Source organism: Phyllostomus hastatus, unplaced genomic scaffold, assembly GCF_019186645.2.
Source record: "Phyllostomus hastatus isolate PE091 unplaced genomic scaffold, TTU_PhHast_1.1 phas_scaffold_78, whole genome shotgun sequence".
Classification (NCBI taxonomy): domain Eukaryota; kingdom Metazoa; phylum Chordata; class Mammalia; order Chiroptera; family Phyllostomidae; genus Phyllostomus; species Phyllostomus hastatus.
The window spans coordinates 32,153,314-32,173,418 of NW_025334041.1; the positions used below are offsets into that span (position 1 = coordinate 32,153,314).

Sequence of the window (20,105 nt, forward strand, 5' to 3'; positions counted from 1 at the left end):
ATTTCCGATGTGGATCCATCTGTCCGCCTCCTGAATACTTTCAGGAACAACGTGCTCATTCCGTCCAAGGCACCGAATTTATTTTATCAGTAACACAAAACATTTGAACATTCTTCCCAGGATTAAGCCCAAACTAGCCTCCCCAGGACACTCACACTTGGGTTTCTCCCTCTGTCTGGAACAGATATGTTAGCTTTTCTGTACTCCCCAGTATGTCTTTAATTCTCCTGAATAAGTCTTCCTGGAACTTTTCCTGGTTTCATGTTGTATACCAATGGTTTTCACCCCCTTACATCTCATGGCACACATAAACTAATCACAGAATTCTGTGAACACCAAAAAAATGTTTTATTTTTTGCCGATCTGACCAAAAAAAAATAGGTATAATTTTGATTCATTCACACCAGCAATTATTGTGTTGGTTGTTGTCATTTTTTTTTATTTGACAATCTAAGAGAAAAGAGGTCAGTGCCCCTGACTAAATAGTCAGGTATTGCATGTCTTAAATATTCTTGTGGGGAGACCGGGTGAAATAAGGTGAAGGAATTAGACAATGAAAATGTATGCATAACCCACAGACAACAGTGTGGTGATGGTGGGTGGGGGCTGGGTGGAAGTGGGCAAAGGCAGGGATGGTGGGGAACTGGGCAAAACGGGGACAACTGTAACAGTGTCAACAATAAAAATAAAGGTAAAAAAATTCTTGTGGCACACTGGTTGAAAATCGCTGTTGTACACGGTTCACAGACCTCCTGCCATCCATCGTACTGGCCCTCCTCGGTACATACTCCTGTTCACTGCAGTTCTCTCAGCCAAAGAAATAACTAGTCTCTTTCCAATGAGTTGTTCTCTTTTTGTCTTTGTAGAATTTCCTGGGGTGACACTGGCTAACAAAATTCCCCAGGTTTCAGGTGCATGGTTCCAACACATCATCTGCACTCTGCACTGCATGTCCACCACCCCAAGGCAGGTCTCTGTCCATCACCATCAGATGAACTGTTTTTAATTTAACGTTCCTCTGCTCTGTTTTCCTGTATTAGGTTGGGCTCCTTTTTCTTGTTTTTAAACTGAGCAGACTATTTTACTGTTCGCCACAGCAATTCATCTTGTAGCTTCAGCCAGTCATTTCATCAGATTCCTTTCTGACAATCCAAGTATTAACTATGGCTCCCAGTTACAGCACACATACAAATAGGTCAAGCACATCGTCCCCATGTCTTTATCTGAGTTACTAATGAAAAGATCAAATAGGAAAAGGTCAAGGACAATGCCCTCCAGCATAGCCTGATAGACTCTCCTCCACCCTGATGTCAATTCATTAATCAATATGCTTTGGGTGAAGTTTTTCAACCAGAAATAAACTGAAAGGATAATAATCTTCTAAAAAGTGAATTTCAATTTTATTCTATTTATAAGGATCTCATGAGAGTCCCTGTCATAAGCTTTGCTGAAATCAAGAAATACCACTGTTTCTTACTAAAAGAAAATGAAGATTATTAGACTTCAATGTCTGAAAATCTATTTTAGAATAGATTAACTTATGTGTCTATAGATTCAGAGGTTTGTTCCCTGCCACCCTTTAAAAATCAGCATTACTTTTGCTGTCTTTCTTGATGATTTCTTAAAGATTATAAACAATCGTTCTATGAATACACCACCCACAATTCTTTTCACATTCTAGATGTAATTTACCTGGGACTGCATGATGAACTTATGGATGTTCATGAGGTGTGTTTTGGGGGGCAAGGAGGTTGGGAAGAGCAGAGACCTGGGGGAAGTGCAGTCCTGCATCTCAATGTATTCCCTATGCTGGGAAAACCCCCTGCATTGTAAGCCTGGGTGAGAGGCAAGACCCGCCTGCCATTACAAAAGCCTGAAGGTCAGATTCTTTCTCAGGGGGCTGTGCAGTCAGAGCATGGTGGGCATACGACCTAGTGCCAGCTACCCAACACAGACAGCCCTCACTTAACCACTAGGAGCCAGCAACCCAAAAGTGCAGGGAGAATGTAGACGCCATTCTGACATCCCCAGCAGAGGTAATAACACTGGTCACCCAGGGCAGTGGGCCAACGAAGGAAGAGGCACTGTCTGTAGCTCACAGCCCTGGTGGCGGCAGGGTGCTCAGTGCCCAGTTCCACAGCACAGTTTCGGTTCTCCTGCCTCATGCTACCTTTGTCCAGTGTTTTGTCTTCCCAGCAGGTCCGTCAGCCACATGACATCCTCTCAATACACTTTTCTGATTAATTCAGCCAAAAAGAATTTCTTTTGCTTGCAATAGAGAACTCTGACTGGTAAATTTGTTCAGAGTGGCCAGACACTTTAACTCCTTTGAAACAACTGGGTAGCACTGTCTTCAGCCTGCTCTAACTACTATAAAGTTGTAATTGTTCTAAATCTTCTGCTTAGAAGAACATTTGCTTTCATAGAAAAAATAAAGAATATACATAGAAACTAAAGATGGAATATAGATAAGTAAAAAGAGAAGCTTCAAAAATATGAATTAAGTAGTTCTGCTTTCATTGGTGGTTTGCTTTAAGTAGTCAAACTATTACAGTCTCTTGCTCTTCCTGAGAAAAACATCAGTCAGTTGCCTCCCGTATGTGCCCCGGCCAGGGATTGAACCTGCAACCTTTTAATGTACGGGACAACGCTCCAACCAACTGAGCCACCCAGCCAGGACCCTTCAGTCTATTCTTAATAAAGCTTCCAGAGAGATCCAATTAAAATATAAGTCAGATCAAATCATTTCTCTGTCCAGAACCCTTTGATGGCTTCCCAACTCATTTCTGAGTTACATCAAAATTCACTGAAACAAAACTTTACAAGGCCTGACAGGATCCAGACCCCGCTGTGTCTTGGACTCAGTCTCATCCTTGCCTGCTCCGTTCCAGCCACAGGCGCCCTGCTACTCCTCACACAGTCTCCGCCACAGAAGACCCTTGCCTAGAATATGCATCTCCCTCCTTCACCTCCTGAACACCTCTCACTCTTTCAGCAAGGCCTTCCCTGATACCGCCATTTAAAGTTTGTATGTGAATGGACATGTGTGCATATATTTTTTTCATAGGAAAGCAGAAAAACATTCAATTGCCCCAGGATAGTTTAATATGGAAACCAGAATACTGATGGAGAGCTGCAGTTTTTGAGAACAGATGTGTCATAAAATCATGCAAATTAAAGCATTCTTCATAGATTTAGAAATCAAGATGTATGAGGCAGAGAAGCCAAACAATTAGGTAGATTGTGTGACTGAGTTAAAAGACAGGATATAACTTTCAGCTGAGAGTTCCAGATCCTAAACTCACACATACCTCAGACCATTACATCAAGCTACGCAGATGGCTAATGCCAGCAGGCTGCAGGGTGAAACACAGCGGCGACAACCTTCAGGCAAAGAAGACTTGGCGGAAAGTCTTATCTGTGCCCTGTTAACTTATCTGAGTGAGTTTAGTAAATCTGTTTTGAATTCTCCCTAGGCATTATTTTCCCTCATCAATAAAAACCTGGATAACAATATTCATGTCTTCTATACCTCAAAGGGGTATAAGGGGAATCTACTGGAATAATATTTATGAGAAAGTGCTTTGTAGAATGTAAAGCAATATAAAAATAAATTACGTGATTTTTGGTAATACATAATTCACTTTCTATGACTTTTGGTGACAGCTTTATTTTCATGTGGAACACAGATTTTTGTCTGACTTAATGTTGCACATTACTTTGCAATATTTCATGAGTGTATTGCACAGAAGAATAAATGAAATGATTGCTCCAATGAATATCATGATTAGCTATAAGTCTGTGCTTTTCTTCTTATACACAATTATTAAATATGTAATGAAAAGTGCTGCTGCATATAGTTTGCTCTCATTTCATTGAAAATAAAACAGAGTAGTTATGCACTGAAGCTAATTACAATATATATTTATGTAATCATGTTTACTATTAATATTCTCATTTCCACTAATGGAATCTGTTTCAAATTTTTTAGCATGGTGTTAAATAGGGTAACGTGGCACTTATTTTTCTATGGCAAAAAATAAAAACTGAATTGCTTTGCTTTCTGGTTAAGTAGGAAAAGAAATGTGTTAGCACTTTCATTATTTTTTATATTTCTTTTTCAAGTCCCAAACCTATGCAGAAAAAAAGATAGGAATAACAGTTTTAGAGTTTTATGAAACCAGTTACCTTTTCGAGCTAACTGAGCCAGACCTTCGTGGACAAGGCCCCTTCGCATTTAACAACTGGAGGGGAGTCATGTCCCAAATCGCACACTTTGCTGGGTCACATGAGCGATGTCACAACTGGGACGTGAGCAGCCTGGGCAGCACTTTCCCAGTGTGTTCCCACCCGTCGCTTTCAGGTCATTATAGCTACACATTTTGAAAATGTGTAAGAATCTGTATTTCAGATGTTTAAGGAGCTCTTCCCAGTACCTAAGAGATTAACAACATGCTATCCAAATCACTGTAATAATGGCCTTCAAAGTCACTTCCTCAAGTATTCTTTCACATCACAAACTTTTCACCACTTATGTCATTATTCTGGCCCTCAGAAAGCTTTTATGTAACTTGACATGTCACTGGTGGGGATAATATAAAGGAGTAAGGCTTAGAATTCTCTTTTAAAGTAAAGAAAAGAAATATATTATACAATGTATAAAATATCATAAATAACAATCTTTCAATTTGTGGAACTCAAATTAAATAGGTACCTCAAAAAAGAAAACACAAACCTTGAATACTTAATTAATTCTAATCCAAAGAAAAATTCCAATAATACCTAATGAATTTTAAATTATTTTACTTTCCTTTCATATCTAGGGTTTTAATGGGCATGATGTACTAATTTTTCTTACACTGTTTAAATTATTCCCCTCTCTCAAAAAGAGGTACTATAAAATTAATGAAACTACAAAATCAACATATTTTTATATTAACAATTTTCAAATGTGACAATATCACCAAGTCCAGGGAACTGCAGACTAGAATGTTTCATGCTGATTTGGGGGCTCGCCAGATAACACAGTCTCCGCGTGCGTGTCTGTCTGTGTGTGAGTGTGGTTAAGTAGATCTAGTGACATGCATGGGACAACACTGTCACTTACAAGTTTGCTTTATGGAAACTCAAACATTTCATGATTAAAATAAAATCTTAAATGGCTAGGCTTGTGCCCAGTCTATAAAACTGATTCAGGTTAGGAAGCAGTTTAACTGTACGTAGGGTTTAATGCACTCCAGACCTGCTTAAGTGCAGATGGTTGTGCAAAGAGGAGTATGAAGGGAGAGATTTCCTTTCCCTCCATGACCAAAGTCTCCACCTCAGTAAAGCTGTGAAAACAAACAGGAGGTATAATATTGCAATTAGGGCTCAGAGTAAGGTGGGTCTGAGGCTATCTTAATCTACAAGACCTGGAGAATCACTTATTCTCTTTAATCTTTGGGTTTTTCCTTTGTAAAGCAGTGATATTCACAGTTCCATAAGGCTACTGAGAACATCAAAAGCAATAATGACTGTAAAGCACAGTGCTTGGCATAAAACAACAAATTTTAGTTGTGGTCTTTAGCGTTGTGGTCATACTTGTCAAACATTCTTTCTTTTCCTTTTCTGACCCTTCACCATCAGCCCAAGCTCCCTGCGTGCTCCTGTGTCTGACCAATGTCCCTCATCGGACAGGCGCTAACTGCCCAGGCAGGTCCTGCTTTGAAATTACAATTGCCTTTCCACTGCCATAAAGCATGTAAGGAAAGAACAGAATTTGTTTCTGCTATTTCCTGTGAGGAAAGCCATCTGATTAAACTAATCCATTAAAATATGTAATAACCTTGATTTTCCTTAAGATATTGGTATATATATGTGCAACAAGAATGAAAAAGCAATGTACCTCACAAAAATAACAACTTCAGGAAATATTCAGCAAAGTTACTTTTGTACTGGGAAGTCATACCTTTGCCACTCTAACTGGGAAGGCACCCACCCCAACTCTGATTTCAGATGTTCATTGAAACATATTTAAAATAAACAAAAACAGACAAACTTCAGTTGTAGCAACAAAACATGCTTCACCTAACAGCAAAGGGATAGATAAATAAAAGAGACCAAAAAAGGCAGAAAGAAAAATGGACAAGAAAAATGGGAAAGTAAGGAAATAACGCAGAGTGGAGAACTGAAGAGGCAAGGCCAGGCAATCGGAAACCATGAACAATAGAAGGCTGCCTTGTTTTCTAAAAGAGAACAGGTTCATCTATGTCTTACCTCCCACGGAGAAGTTAGGAATGAAATGTTGGGACTGCATTCGTGGATGCTATCATGTGGTAGAGTTAAGAGGACCTAGGATGTATCCACAAGAATTGGGACCGCAGAAAATTTTACTCACACAAAAAGAGAATGATTGTTTAAAAGTTGGTCTTAACCAGTTAGCAAATATTGCAGTGCAGCGAATTTCTTCTCTTTGTGACAACTTCCACAGAAAATCATCAAATGACATCTGATTTATTGTACCTTTTTTAGTGTCTCAAATATGTTTAATTTTCTTTTAAGATTTGGAAGACATATTTTCACTTTATTTTTGTTAGTTTATCATTGTTTTTTATTTTGGGGGCCAAACTACTTTTCTTTGTTTTAATTTAATTATTCAATATTGGGAGAGGGGATAAGTATACTTTTGAAATATATTTTCTACAAAACATTACAAAAGTTAATTGTATACTAAGCAAAAAAACTAGATTTAATAGAAATGTTGCAACTAGACACACAAGACAAAAATGAAACAAAAACTCCAGTTCTAAGTCAGCTGAATACATTATTAATTCCAACATCATCGATTAAACAAAAGAAATTATATTCGCATTGATGTGTGAATCTGCATCCATTCTTGGTAGCATGTAATATATTCAACTGCTCGGCTCTAGCTGTCCTTGTAGCCACATTACCATATTATTCAAATGTATCTATCATTTATATGTAAATAGACAATATAAATGGCTTCTTCGTAAGACAACAATTTTTCAAATGACACATAGACACAGGCAGACATTATTAGCAAGATAAAAATGTTGCAAATATTCATTCCGTTATGTATTTTTAAGGAAAACTGAAAACTACTTCAAGTGTTTAAAAAAGCAGTGTGGTAATTATAAGTGGGGTCTTAATACAGTCACAATACCAACAGCTCTTCTCCTCAATAAAAGTCTCCACCAGTGTCATCTGTGTCTTACAAATTACACGTTCTCAGATCCATCTGTGAAAATTGAGATGCTAATTATCATGGTTACATTTCATGATTCCACAGTTAAATGCTGAACTGGTGCTATACAAATACCATATGTTTTTCTAAGAGAAATGGAGAAAGATTAATTAGGAGTTCAAGTCCAAGTCTTGTAAAAGTAATACTCTCAACACAATAAGATCATTACACTGTATTATACAAATTGGAAGTTTTAATTAATAGCTGAAATACCAAGTGGGGGGGGGGGGGCGCAAAAAACCTATGAAACCTAAATTGTAAGTATCAGGCATTCCTACACACACACATACACAATCCCAATAAGTATGCTTTTGAGAAACAAAGTTAAAAATCCCCCTCCCCAAAATAACACTTTTTTATCTGTTCTTTTGATGGAGTGATCACCATCGTGCTGTTTAATCTTATCTGATAAACTTAAAATTTATAGTGTATCCTAGTAACAAACAGGTTATACATAGATAATACATCTGATGAAAACTCAAATTAACATTTTAAGAATTTTTTCTTTGAGATACATATCATTCCAAATTATGCAAAATTATAAGCCTCATGTACTCAGCAAAAATACTCATTTAATATAGCAACCTAAAAAAACAAACTCTCTGATAATACTAAAGATTTCTATTCCTATTTATAAAATCTGAATTCTTATTTTACTCACCACATATTCAAACACAAGTGTCAGGGTCTCCTTGGTGTGGATGATATCATGAAGCAACACTATGTTAGCATGTTTTAGTCCTTTTAACAGAGAAGCTGTAAAATAAAGTGGACAGAGAGACCCTTTATCATTGGTAACCATCAAATGACATGTTTCATTATCATTTTGAGACACTGTCAGATGAAATGCACCTATTTTCTGATTTTCCAAGTCAACAACAATTCCAGATCAAGGGCTGAGGAACTACGTTTTCATTTAGATGAAGCTCCCAATCCCCCAAACCCTCCCACAGTTATTCCACCTGTTATTTGTTATTATTAATCTCTAGTTAGAGTCCAGTACAGTCAGAAAACATGCTTGGTGTGATTGTAATTCCTTTAAATGTATTAAGCTTTATTTCATTAGCCAGGATATGGTTTATTCTGGTATGTGTGACAAATGCATGCAATGTCCAGGGTGGGGCAAAAGGAGGTTTACAGTTGTGAGTATGCAAAACACAGAGTGTATTCCTGTGTTATTATCTATTAATTACGGAATTATTTTCCATACAAATAACTGTATTTTGCAGGTGTTGGATGGAGAGTTCTATAACAGTCCAGTAGATCCTGCTGGTTGACAGGTTCCATCAATGGCTAAGAGAGGAGTGTTGACATCCCCAAATGTAATGGGATTTGTCATTTTCTCATTTAAATTCTACTAGTTTTTGCTTTTTCTTTACTATATATACATTTAGGATGACTATGTTTTCTTTGTGAATTTGCCCCTTTATCAAAAATATAATGTCTCTCTTTGTCTCTGGTAATTTTTTTTGCCCTGAAGTCTGTTTGGTGTGATATGACTATTAGCTACTCCAGCTTGCTTTTGTTTAGTGTCTACATGGTATATCTTTAAGTCTACCAATATCGTCATATTGGAAATGAGTTCCTTATAGACAGCGTATTGTTTGGTCATGTGGTTTTTTAAAACCATTCTGCCAATCTCTAACTTTTAACTGATATTAGACCCTTTAAATTTAATGTAAAGATTACTATATTGGGTCACCTGTTATTTGAATATATTTTCCCTCAGACACCATGTATCCTTTCTTTCTTTTCTTAAAGATTTTTTTAAAGATTTTATTTATTCATTTTTAGAGAGAGGGGAAGAAAAGGAGAAAGAGAAGGAGAGAAACATCAATGTGTGATTGCCTCTTGCACACCCCCTACTGGGGACCTGGCCCACAACCCAGGCATGTGTCCTGGCTAGGAATTGAACTGGCGACCCTTTGGTTCACAGCCCACAGTCAATCCACTGAGCTACACCAGCCAGGGCTAGCCTTTGTTTCTGATCTGATTCTGTCTTTTCTCCTATATTTCCCAGGAGTTCAATTAACTCTAATTTCACTTCACTTTGGCTTTTGCTCATTTCTATTGTTAGAATTTGTATTTCCAATTCAAAGTGGTTTTTTAAATTTGTTAGTTTCATATAGAGCCTAAATTAAAGTTTAATTTTGAATTCAGCACTGTGTACCCTTTTCTTTTAATTTCATGACTGATTTTCTAAAAAGCATTATTATCAGCAGAAATACAGCGACTTATATTTTCTGATTTTTTACAGCAGTTTTGTAGTAATGTGGACCACTTTGTTTTATTCCTATTCATTCGATGGACTGGGTTCTTAGTTTGAGGGGTGTTTTCCATCAATTCTTCCCTCTTCACACAGTTTTTTATGGGTGGTGCTAGCAGGAGAAAGGGGAGGATTTACTGTGTCTTGTTTCTTGTTTCTACTGAATCCTTAATTTCTCCCCTTTCTTTCCTTCTCTACTTTCACTGCCATGTCTTCAAGGGGTGGCATCCTTTCTCTGTAGTATTGATACACCTGAATCTCTCCCAGAAGCAATGTTTCCCAGTCGCTGCCAGCTTCGGTCCCGCTCCCTTTTGACAGCCTTCCTGTAGTCGGTGCCGCGAACTGTATGGAGTCCCAGCTTTCTCTTTCTGGAGTGATTTTCTCCGTGCTTTCTCTAAGGCCTCCATGCCCCTCCACTTTTTTTTTATAGTCTCTTAAACCTCTTAGATGCCTTGTCCTAGATCAAGGCCTGATAAACAATAGCAAATCAATAAATCTACTGAACTCCATTCATCTAAGGTCCCCAGTGGGAAACACACTTGTAAAGACTGACTGCCCTGCCCACTGTGGGCAGGGCCTGGACTAATCCTTGAATGGCAAAAGGGCCTGCTGTCATCTGGCAGGTCTTCCTCAAGTCTGACTTCCTTCCCTTTAGACTACGAGGCCAGTGCCAGCCCCAGGTCGCAGTCTGATGACAGATAACACTCATTTTTCAGCACAAGTCCCCTTGATATCTCTGCCCCCCAAAAACTTGAGGAGGACCAACTCACAATATAGGCAATTTCAAGATCTGAGCAGGAACAGTTGGTTCTGGCCCTTAAATTCCCTTTCTTCCTCATGCAAGCGTCCTTTCCAAAAAAAGGAATGAGACAACACCAACCCCACCCCCAGACTCAATGAGACACTGCTCATCCCCCCAAAAAAAGCATTCGATTGTTTAAAATTTCAGTTTTTATAAATAACACCACAAAGGATATACTGAGCTTTGAAAAAATATTTTTAGGATTATCTCCCTATAATGAATTATGAAAAATGGAGTTCCAGGGTAAAAAGACATGACACATTTGTAAGACATTTCTTATAATTAAATGATAAGTGGATTTGGTCTTACATCTTTCTCTGCATATGAATTGTACATGAAAGATGGGGAAAATACATAAAAATTACTGAGCCATGCAAGGAACCCATTGTATCAAATAATCAAATCCAAAACCCTTATTAATACATTCATGAGCATTTTCTATACTAAACTCACAAGTATTAATTTAGGAATGAATTCCTATTCATTCCTCAGTAAGACCAGAAATAAACAGGATTATTCCCCTTTAATCCATGACCATTCAGGTACAATACTCAAAGAATAAAAGCTTCCTCTATCATCATTATTTATTTTAGTGACACTATATCTTCAATTTTGGTTTTTGGTATAAAACGTGAGAGAAAAAAAATGTCCTGCATGTGTTCTGTCAAACTTGTAATCACTCATATTTCAAGTATTTACTCAGAACTCAGTAACTGGCATTTGTGCCTCTGGACAAACTTGGAACCCTTGACACTCAACAATACTCTGAAACCACATCTTTAAAACGAGGTTTATAATATCGAACATGAGCCCTGATGTAAACTGTGAGCTCTGGACAATAATGATGATGTGTCAGTGTAGGTTCCTTGTATGTAACAAGTGTGCCCCTCTGGTGAGAGATGCGGACAGTAGGGAACTTCCGTGGGTGGGGAGGGGTCAACAAGGGATATGTGATGATTCTTTGTACTTTCCACCCAATTTTGGTATGAACCTCTAAACCTGTTTTAAAAAATATATTTAAAAAAATAAAAAGCTATACCCATGTTTTAACATACTAAAAGAAAAAAGAAAATCTAACTTATTTGATCTAAATGTTTTAGATTAAATGTCTTAGAAAATCTAAATATTCTACTCAAATAAAATGGTATTTTAGATACACAATCACCATGCAAAAGAGGCTGTACTGAGCAGTCCCCAAAGAAGAGAGAGAGAGAAAGCATGTGGATGGTTGAGTTTTGGTAGGACCTCAATAAATGTGAGCTCCTGTTCTTAGAGTTACTGTAATTGCTATGAATTTCCATTGTTTTCCCTAGGCAAGTCTGTTTCAGGACAACACACTATCTCTATAATCCCAAGATAAACTTTAATAAACACATAGTTGGTCCAAAGAAGGCTATTCGAACTGAAAATTATTTGGTGTGGATGGTTCCAACACTACAAGACAAGAAATGTGTTCCCTGTGAAAGCAAATCAGAAACATCACTGTATACACATAGTTCAAGGCCAAGAAGTCTAAGGTACTAGCCACTACCGCGGGGAGGCCAGAGGCCTTCTCTTTTGCCTCATGTATACATGCCATGGCAAAGTTAGTTTTACACACTACAAACCGTAGGGTTAAAATATATACAAATTAATTTTATCTCAGCTTTGTAAATTAGCATGCATGAGAAAATACTTACAAAAATCAAAATTAAATCACAGCATATGAACTTTAAAGAAAAACCATTACACAGACTTAAGGTAGTTTAATATCGTTCATTCCAATAATTTATAGACTTCCTTCTTCTACTTAATCTAGCCTATCAGCCTAAAAAAATTAAAGCTTTATAGAAAACTTCTAGTCAAGATGGTGATGTAAGTACACATGGTTCGCCTCTTCACTCAACCACATCAAAATTACAACTAAAATACAGAACAATCATCACTCAGGAATGTCTGAAATAGAGTTGAATGAAAGTCTGACAACTACAGAATCAAAGAAATCATTATCCATCCAGACTGGTAGGAGGGGTGCAGATGCAGAACAGGCTGATCTCTTACTCATGAGTGGTGGACAAAAATTTGGGAGGGATATCTCAAAAGTGAGGAATTCCAGTCCCATACCAGGCCCCCCAGCCCAGGGTACCAGTGCTGGGAAGATAAGTCCTCCAACTTCTGGCTATGAAAACAAGTGGGGATTGAGTTGGTGGAGCAGACTGCTGGAGCCCTAAGCAGTTCCTCTTGGGGAACCAACACACAGACTCACCTACTCCGACTCGTTCCCTCTGAGCTCCAGCACTGGGGTGGCAGCTTGAAGGACATCAGTGGTACACAGGGAGAGACTGAAGCGTCTTCCATCAGGGTGAGCAGAGGCCACTGTCCCTTTGTGGAGCCCTCCCCTCCACTGAGCTCCACAGGAGATCCACAGAGGCTCTACCCCACCCAATTTATGGGCCCACCCAAGCTGCTTTTCCATAAGAATGACTGGTCCTGGCTCCTAAATCCTATCAAACATACTTGTATTTGCTCAACAGCTGGCTTCAGTGAGCCCTAGACTAGAGTCACAGCTTGGCTTCACCTGAGAATCTCCAAGCCTAGCACAAGTAGCAGCCACCTCAGATTGCTTTACACCTCAGGCAGGGTGCTCCAGGCAAAACACAGGTAGGGGCTGACATTAGCCTGCATCACCCAAGAAGCCCTAGGGCCAGCATACCCAGTAGACAGCTACAGACCATGTTAAAGCACCACCACCCTGCGCCTGCACAGCTGATCCTCCACAAAGAATGGAGGTTGGTATTCAGTGGCCATAGCCAGTCCTTGCCGGTGACCAGCCTGGGTACATCCCTCCCACTGACCTGCCAACGGCAACCAGGCTCAACTACAACAGAAGGGTGTACTCAGCCTACACAAAGGGTGCACCTCGAGTACCCAGCTTGGGTGATAGCAGAGCCTGTGCCACTGGATCCTACAGGACACCTACTACATTAGGCCACACTACCAAGACATGGAGTCAAAGTAGCTCTACCTAATACACAGAAACAAACACAGGGAGGCTGCCAAAATGAAGAGACAAAGAAACATGGCCCAAATGAAAGAACAGATCAAAACTCCAGAAAAAGAGCTAAGCAAAATGGAGATAAGCAATCTATCAGATGCAGAGTTCAAAACATTATTTATAAGCCTGCTCAAGGAACTTACTGAGGACATCAGAAGCATAAGAAAGACTCAGTCAGAAATGACGGGTACACTAATTGAAATAAAGTACAATCTATAGAGAAACAACAGTAGAGTGTATGAAGCCGAGAATCAAATCAATGATTTGGAACATAAGGAAGCAACAAACAACCATGTATAATAAGAAGAAAAAAAGAATCCAAAAACATGAGGATAGAACAAATAGCCTCTGAGATAAGTTCAACAAATCCAATATTCACCTCATAGGGGTGTCAGAAGGAGAAGAGAAAGAGCAAGATATTGGAAATCTGTCTGAAAATATAGTGAAAAAAAACTTCCCTAATTTGATGAAGGAAATAGACACGCAAGTCCAGGCAATGCAGAGAATCCCAACTATGATGGATGCAAAGAGGCCCACTCCAAGACACATCATTATTAAAAGGCCAAAGGTTAAAGATAAAGAGAGACTCTCAAAAGCAAGAGAAAAGAAGTTAGTTACTGGAAGGTTGCCAGACGGGAGGAGACTTTGGGGGTATGGGTGAAGAGGTGAGGGGATTATGAAGTATAAATAGGTAGTTACAGAATAACCATGGGGATGTATAGCGCAGTATAGGAGATGGAGCAGCCAAAGAACTTACACACATGACCCACGGACATGAATAATGGTGCGGGGATTGCCTGAGGGAGTGGGGGGTGCTGGGTTAAGGGCAGCACAGTGGGAAAAATCAGGACAACTGTAATAGCATAACCAATAAAATATTTTAAAATGAAAGAAATTAAAGCTTTATTAAATAGCTACCTTTCAAATATTAATCTGGGGACTAACTGCACATTTGCTCATTTTTAAAATGGACATCTGAAATGTTAAATGGCATTTTAAAAAGGCCAGTTGCCCCTGCACTAGTCTTCTGAGGCAGGTTCATCCTCAGAGATCGATACTTCAGACCACGACTGGCCCTTTGAAAATGATGACCAGGTGCTGCATTTCACACCTAGTCCACAGGAACGTGCAAAGGTGAAATGAATTAAGGGCCAATGAATCTCATGTTGTATGAAAGGAACCTGGCTTTGCGAGGCGTGTTTTAGAAATGTATTATATTGTATCGTTTGTAATCCTGTCCAGTTTCATTTTGCAGGTTATCCCTCAGCTTGTCAAATTAACTGATGACCCGTCCTGCCAGCAACGAGTGCAAAACTGAACCGAAGCTGAGACTGCAGTGAGAATCCCATCCCCTGAGGGTCCTTCGCTTTGGATATTTAAAAGTTTATTTATATTGATTTATTTATTTACTCCCCCTCCCCAACTTTCTTCTCTCACCACTTACATCTAAATTCTTTCTCATTTCTCAAAGTAATGTCTTCATAGCCATCACTTCCCATTGTGTTTTTCCTATAGTTTCAGTAAAATCAAATTCCTGCCATCAGTCATCTTGGGGGAAAATACTTTTCCCTGACAGTGACTAATATAGAAAAAATTCATAACATTTTAATATGGTAGTTTTGACCATTTCTACAAGAAGACTCAAAGCCTCCATATTTAATTCTAATAAGCTTCCTTTACTACAGATTTTAGCTTTCTAAATACCTTTACATACACTTTAAAAACACACTATCAGTTAAACAAGTACTGATATCTGCATTTGAAAACAAGCCCTCGGTCTTTTGAGATTAACAGAATGAATGCACTTTTGGAAAAGTCTAGAGACAGTGATGCAAAGTTGATGGCAGAAAAACCGGCCAGGAAGGGCAGAAACCCTGCCGAGACACCCACCACCCTCAGGGCAGGCGGCAGACCCAACTGACTTGGAGGCCAGATACTGTAATCCTGTGTCTCCAGGGCTTGCCAAATCAGCTCAGTGATTAACACCTACCATTCCTAGCACCAGTATGTCTCCCCTTTCAAGACAAACACTGTCAAAATAATATTCCATGTAATTCCAATAACACCACAGATATGCCACATGTTATTTTCTTTCCGTGTACACACGGAACAAATCCTGTAACACTAGCATTAGTAATTGCAGCATGCCTGGCTTCCTCGCAGATTTTAAGTAAACATATGGCAGCCTTTAAAATTCATTTCCCCAGTGAGGTTTGAAAAGGTGTAATTGTACATGATGTAAAAGACCTGTAATTAGGGTTGAGGGTGAAAATTCTAACAGTAGTTTGGGGGTTGGGATGTTAAAACAATACAAAAACAGAAAACACTGTTGCTCATCGAGATAACTGTGTCTCTGACGAAGTCCCAGTGGGATGTAAGGACACAGGGAGTCTTCCTTTAGTTCAGTGGCAGGATTCAGAAATCCGCCCATTAGCCACATTGGAACCTTGACTTCTCACTTGAGAGTAAACATCTCAGGTGTTCACTCCCATTTGAAAGAGATAAATTCCACCTTACTCCAACCTCATCATGATTAAAATGGATTTTGAGTTAATAGAAAAATTCAGAGCACACTGAATTTCATTTTATCAGGTTCACATTACAGAGGCTATTTTATTATTATTAGTATTTTTAAATCCTCACCCAAGGACATGTTTATTGATTCGAGAGAGAGGAAGTGAGACAGAGAGAGAGGAAACATTGATGTGAGAGAAAAATATCACCTTGATTGCCTCCCATACATGCCCTGACCAGGGATGGAACCTACAACCTAGGTATGTGCCCTGACCGGGAATCAAACCCGCAACCTTTCAGTGTATGGGACGATGCTCCAATCAACTGAACCACCCAGCCAGGACTGTAGTGGCTCTTCAAAACAACAACAACACAAAAACAATGTTAATGAAGAAAAGATATAACCTCTCTTTAAAATTTCAGAGAGTTTTCTTGGCCATTATGTGACATCCTACTAAAAAAGAGGAGATCACAAATAAATACTTCCCATCCTTGCCTACCCACAGCACTTTGGCCACTGGAAAGAGTATATTTACATTTTCCTTCCAACTTTTGTATGTGCTCTTTCTCAGTGGGGCAGACTGGAGGGACTGCTGCCTGACTTCCCTCGAAGTCAAAAATTACTGCCCAAGGCGTCAACCACGTCTCAACCACAATGGACAGGAACTTTTTCTTCAAGCCCACAGCTAGACAGCTCTAAGGCTATAAAATTCACTGTGTACTAGAAATAGTAAAGCTATATATATGTATACATTGAGCACCCCCTCGCCCATATGGGGCACAGGCTCAATCTAATCCTTGAATGAGAGAAGGGCCTGCTGTCATCTGAGGTCTTCTTCAGGTCTGATCTATTGTTCTTTTCCTGGGAGGCCAGTACCAGCCCCTGATCTCAGTCTGAGGACCGATGACACTCGTTTTCAACACCAGGCTCTTTGGTAGCTACGCCTCCAAAACCCCAGAGAGGACCAACTAACCATATTGGCAAGGAGCAGCTGGTTCTGCCTCTTAAATTCCACTCTGTCCCCACGCGAGCTTCCTTTCCTCTGATTGAAAACAGGAATGAGACAACCTCATCCCACCCCAACCCCAATGATCGGACTCACTGTGACACTGTTCATCTCAAAAAAAGAAATAATTAGATTAAGATTTCAGTGTTTATAAATAATACCACAAAGGACATAACTGAGCTTTTAAAATATATTTCTTTCAAATTATTTCCCTATAATGAATTTTGAGAAATGAAATTGCAGGATAAAAAGACATGAACATAGTTATAAGATATTACTTATTAATTAAATAGTAAGTGGATTTAGTCTTATATCTTTCTAATTCTGTGTAAGAATCAAAGAACCGTGAAAGATGGCAGGGGGGGAATCTAATAAATAATGAAGAACTCTGTACTAGCAATGAGAAGTTCTGTCTCACTTACTTGCCAGCGGGTTCTGAATATTTTCACCAGGAAAATATTCTGGATGGGAAAGTCTTAAAGGACAGCAAAAAAAGGACAGCAAATCTTAAAGACAGCAAAAAAAGAGTACAGGCAGAGACAAGACAAGGCTGTTTAACGGTGTCGGTGATGAGGAGATGGTCTAGGCAGAAAAAGCCACATACATTTCTGTACCCTGAGAACGGGCACACAGCTCTGGGTGAACTTGCGCGTAGTGCTTCGTGGTGCTGCCTGCTTCAGCCACATACTAGGAGAAACGCTGTGGTTCTACGCCCCTTATGATATATTATCTGATGCCCCCCACACACAACACACATGCGCATACATACATCATAAACCACTAAATGAGAAAGTGAAATAGTGAGGTTAAAAAATGCCATTGCATTGTCCTGGCCAGGTGGCTCAGTCAGTTGGAGCTCATCCCATTCACCAAAGGGTTATAGGCCCAGTCCTTGGCCAGGACACATACCTCAGTTGCGGGTTCAATCCCCAGGTGGGGCACATACGGGAAGCAACCGATCAATGTTTCTCTTTGCATCAGTGTTTTCTCTCTCTCTCTCTCTCAAATCAATAAACATATCCTCAAGTGAGGACTTTAAAAAAATGGAATTGTATTTTTGACTCAATTTTTGCTTTTTATACTTTATACACTCATACAGACAAAATGAATTCTATCATGGGGAAACAAGGTCATAGCTAACCCAAAGCAAAGTTAAAACAAATGTGATGTCATATAAACTTAATTTAGCTAAAATCACATTCAGGGGTTAGAAACATGTTTTTTGTTCACCAGATGTTGACCAAATGTGGAAAGATAATACCGTACAATCAGTTGGGAGTATCTTATAAGTATCATATATTGTTTTATATCCATCAAAAAGTGTACCGTTTTTATTTGCTCCTTAGCTGAGTTTTTCTATTTTGAAATGGGCAAAATTTCAACCCCGCTGCACATGCCTCCTGCTCTGCTCCCCTCCCAAGTTCCCCAGTATCGCAGACTTGAAACCAAGTATTGGAAATTACAACCTCAGCCATTGCCCCAGCCATCGATACCTGTTTATCCACTTGACTACTGGCAAAGAGCAGTCACCTGGGGGCTATTTCCACATGCAGCTTCACGTGACCACATCAACTGTACTAAATCACCTCAAAGGACAAATTCCTCCTGATAGTAATGCTTAACCACATTAAATTGCCAATATTTGATTGATATTTGTGACCTACTAACACAGCTATTTTGCATGGTTCAACCTAACTGAGTTTACTTGGTTCAAAGCAATTTTCACTTTCTCACAAACGCATTGCTGCTTTTACTACTGTTAACATTCAACCCAATTAATCTGCCACCAAATGACCAAGGATGAACTCTGCATACAGCAAAAAAGTTAGGAAAAATCTGTTCATCAAACTATGGTTTTGGCTGAGGGGAAGGATACAGAAACAACTTAATTTTCTGCATGTGCCTTTCTATATAATTTGAATTGTTTGTGATAAAGAACGAAAAGTTTTATTCCTTTTTAAATAAAAAAAGTTTCTTCTAAAGTTCTTGATAACAAGCCAATTGGTTAAAGAGACAGAAATAACACTATAAAAGGCATACAGATGCTTAACTGAGAAATGAAATGCAACCACCATGCAATGACAATGATGAATCATTACAACTGCAGTGTGATTCTTCTCTACTAACCCACCCTCACTGGGAGACTGGTACAAATCCTTGCACTGTAAGAGTCTCTTTTCCTATCCTGGAAACACAGCAGGTCCTGTATTCATCTCTAATTTGTTCTATCACATATTAATCCAAAATGCAGAAACTATTTCTTGTCCAAAGTTACATCCCTGCATTAAGGTTAATTTGCTCAATGCCAAAGACACCTACTTTTATTGTCTCTGATTATCTCCAGTTGAACTTGTAAATGACCCAGCTGCCACTCCATACTCTAACTCAGGGGTGTCAAACTCATTTTCACTGGGGACCACATCAGCTTTGTGGTTGCCTTCAAAGGGCTGAATGTAATTTCAACTCCTTAATGGTTAAGGAGTAGTTACTTTATACAGTCCTAAAATTATGTGGCCCCTGGTGAAAATAAGTTTTACACTCTGCTCTAACTAATCTCGTTCCTATTTGCCACTGGAAAGATCCACGCATATGCAGGTAGTATGTGAATGATATACACGTGTTTATTCTTGAATGTCAATATCTTGCTAGTAAGTTCTGCAAAAATGAATCTTGTTAAGTAAATAACAGGGTTGGAGATAATGCTGGTTATGCTCCAAGTACTGTCATTAGGCAGAAAAGAGACCACTTAAGAGCTAAGGGTTACTAAAAGGCTTGATAATAGGAGAGTTGTTTTTCGTCTGGCTATAAAATCTGGATTTAGCAGCTGTTAGGTGGTTTGCTTTATTTGAATTACTACATACTACTATACATACATGTGGGCTGCATGTACAGTTAGTAAGACTAGTACAAAGTATGGAATAAAAAAGACAGGTTGTTTGGCACCAACCCCCTTATGTCCTCTAGTTAAGAAAAATAAACATTTATATCCAAATAGCTATCACTGTTTGACTGTACTTAAATCAACCTCTCCTTACACAGAAAGTATAAGTGGATAGCTACTATCATATTCCCTTACAAATATAAAGAGAAGTTGAAAGTCTGAAAAAAACTTCCTTTCCCGTGACTGCAAATCCTAGTGCCTGAGGGCCCGTATATGGGACACTCGACTTTGTAAGACACCAGTCAAGTGTGGAGCACTGTCAGAACCCTTCAGAATCTTCTATAAAGGCAGGGCA

General features: G+C 39.0%; 1 protein-coding gene across 6 annotated transcripts in view; it reads right to left on the bottom strand.

Moving 5' to 3' along the window:
- The window catches only part of CDK14 (cyclin dependent kinase 14), a 548,605-nt gene that overhangs the window by 306,281 nt on the left and 222,219 nt on the right, over nucleotides 1–20,105 (bottom strand). For all 6 annotated transcript variants that reach the window (XM_045828168.1, XM_045828171.1, XM_045828174.1 and 3 more), the window contains one exon: nucleotides 7,908–8,002. In XM_045828168.1, coding sequence (XP_045684124.1) covers nucleotides 7,908–8,002 — 95 coding nt within the window. The remainder of the gene's footprint in view (nucleotides 1–7,907; nucleotides 8,003–20,105) is intronic.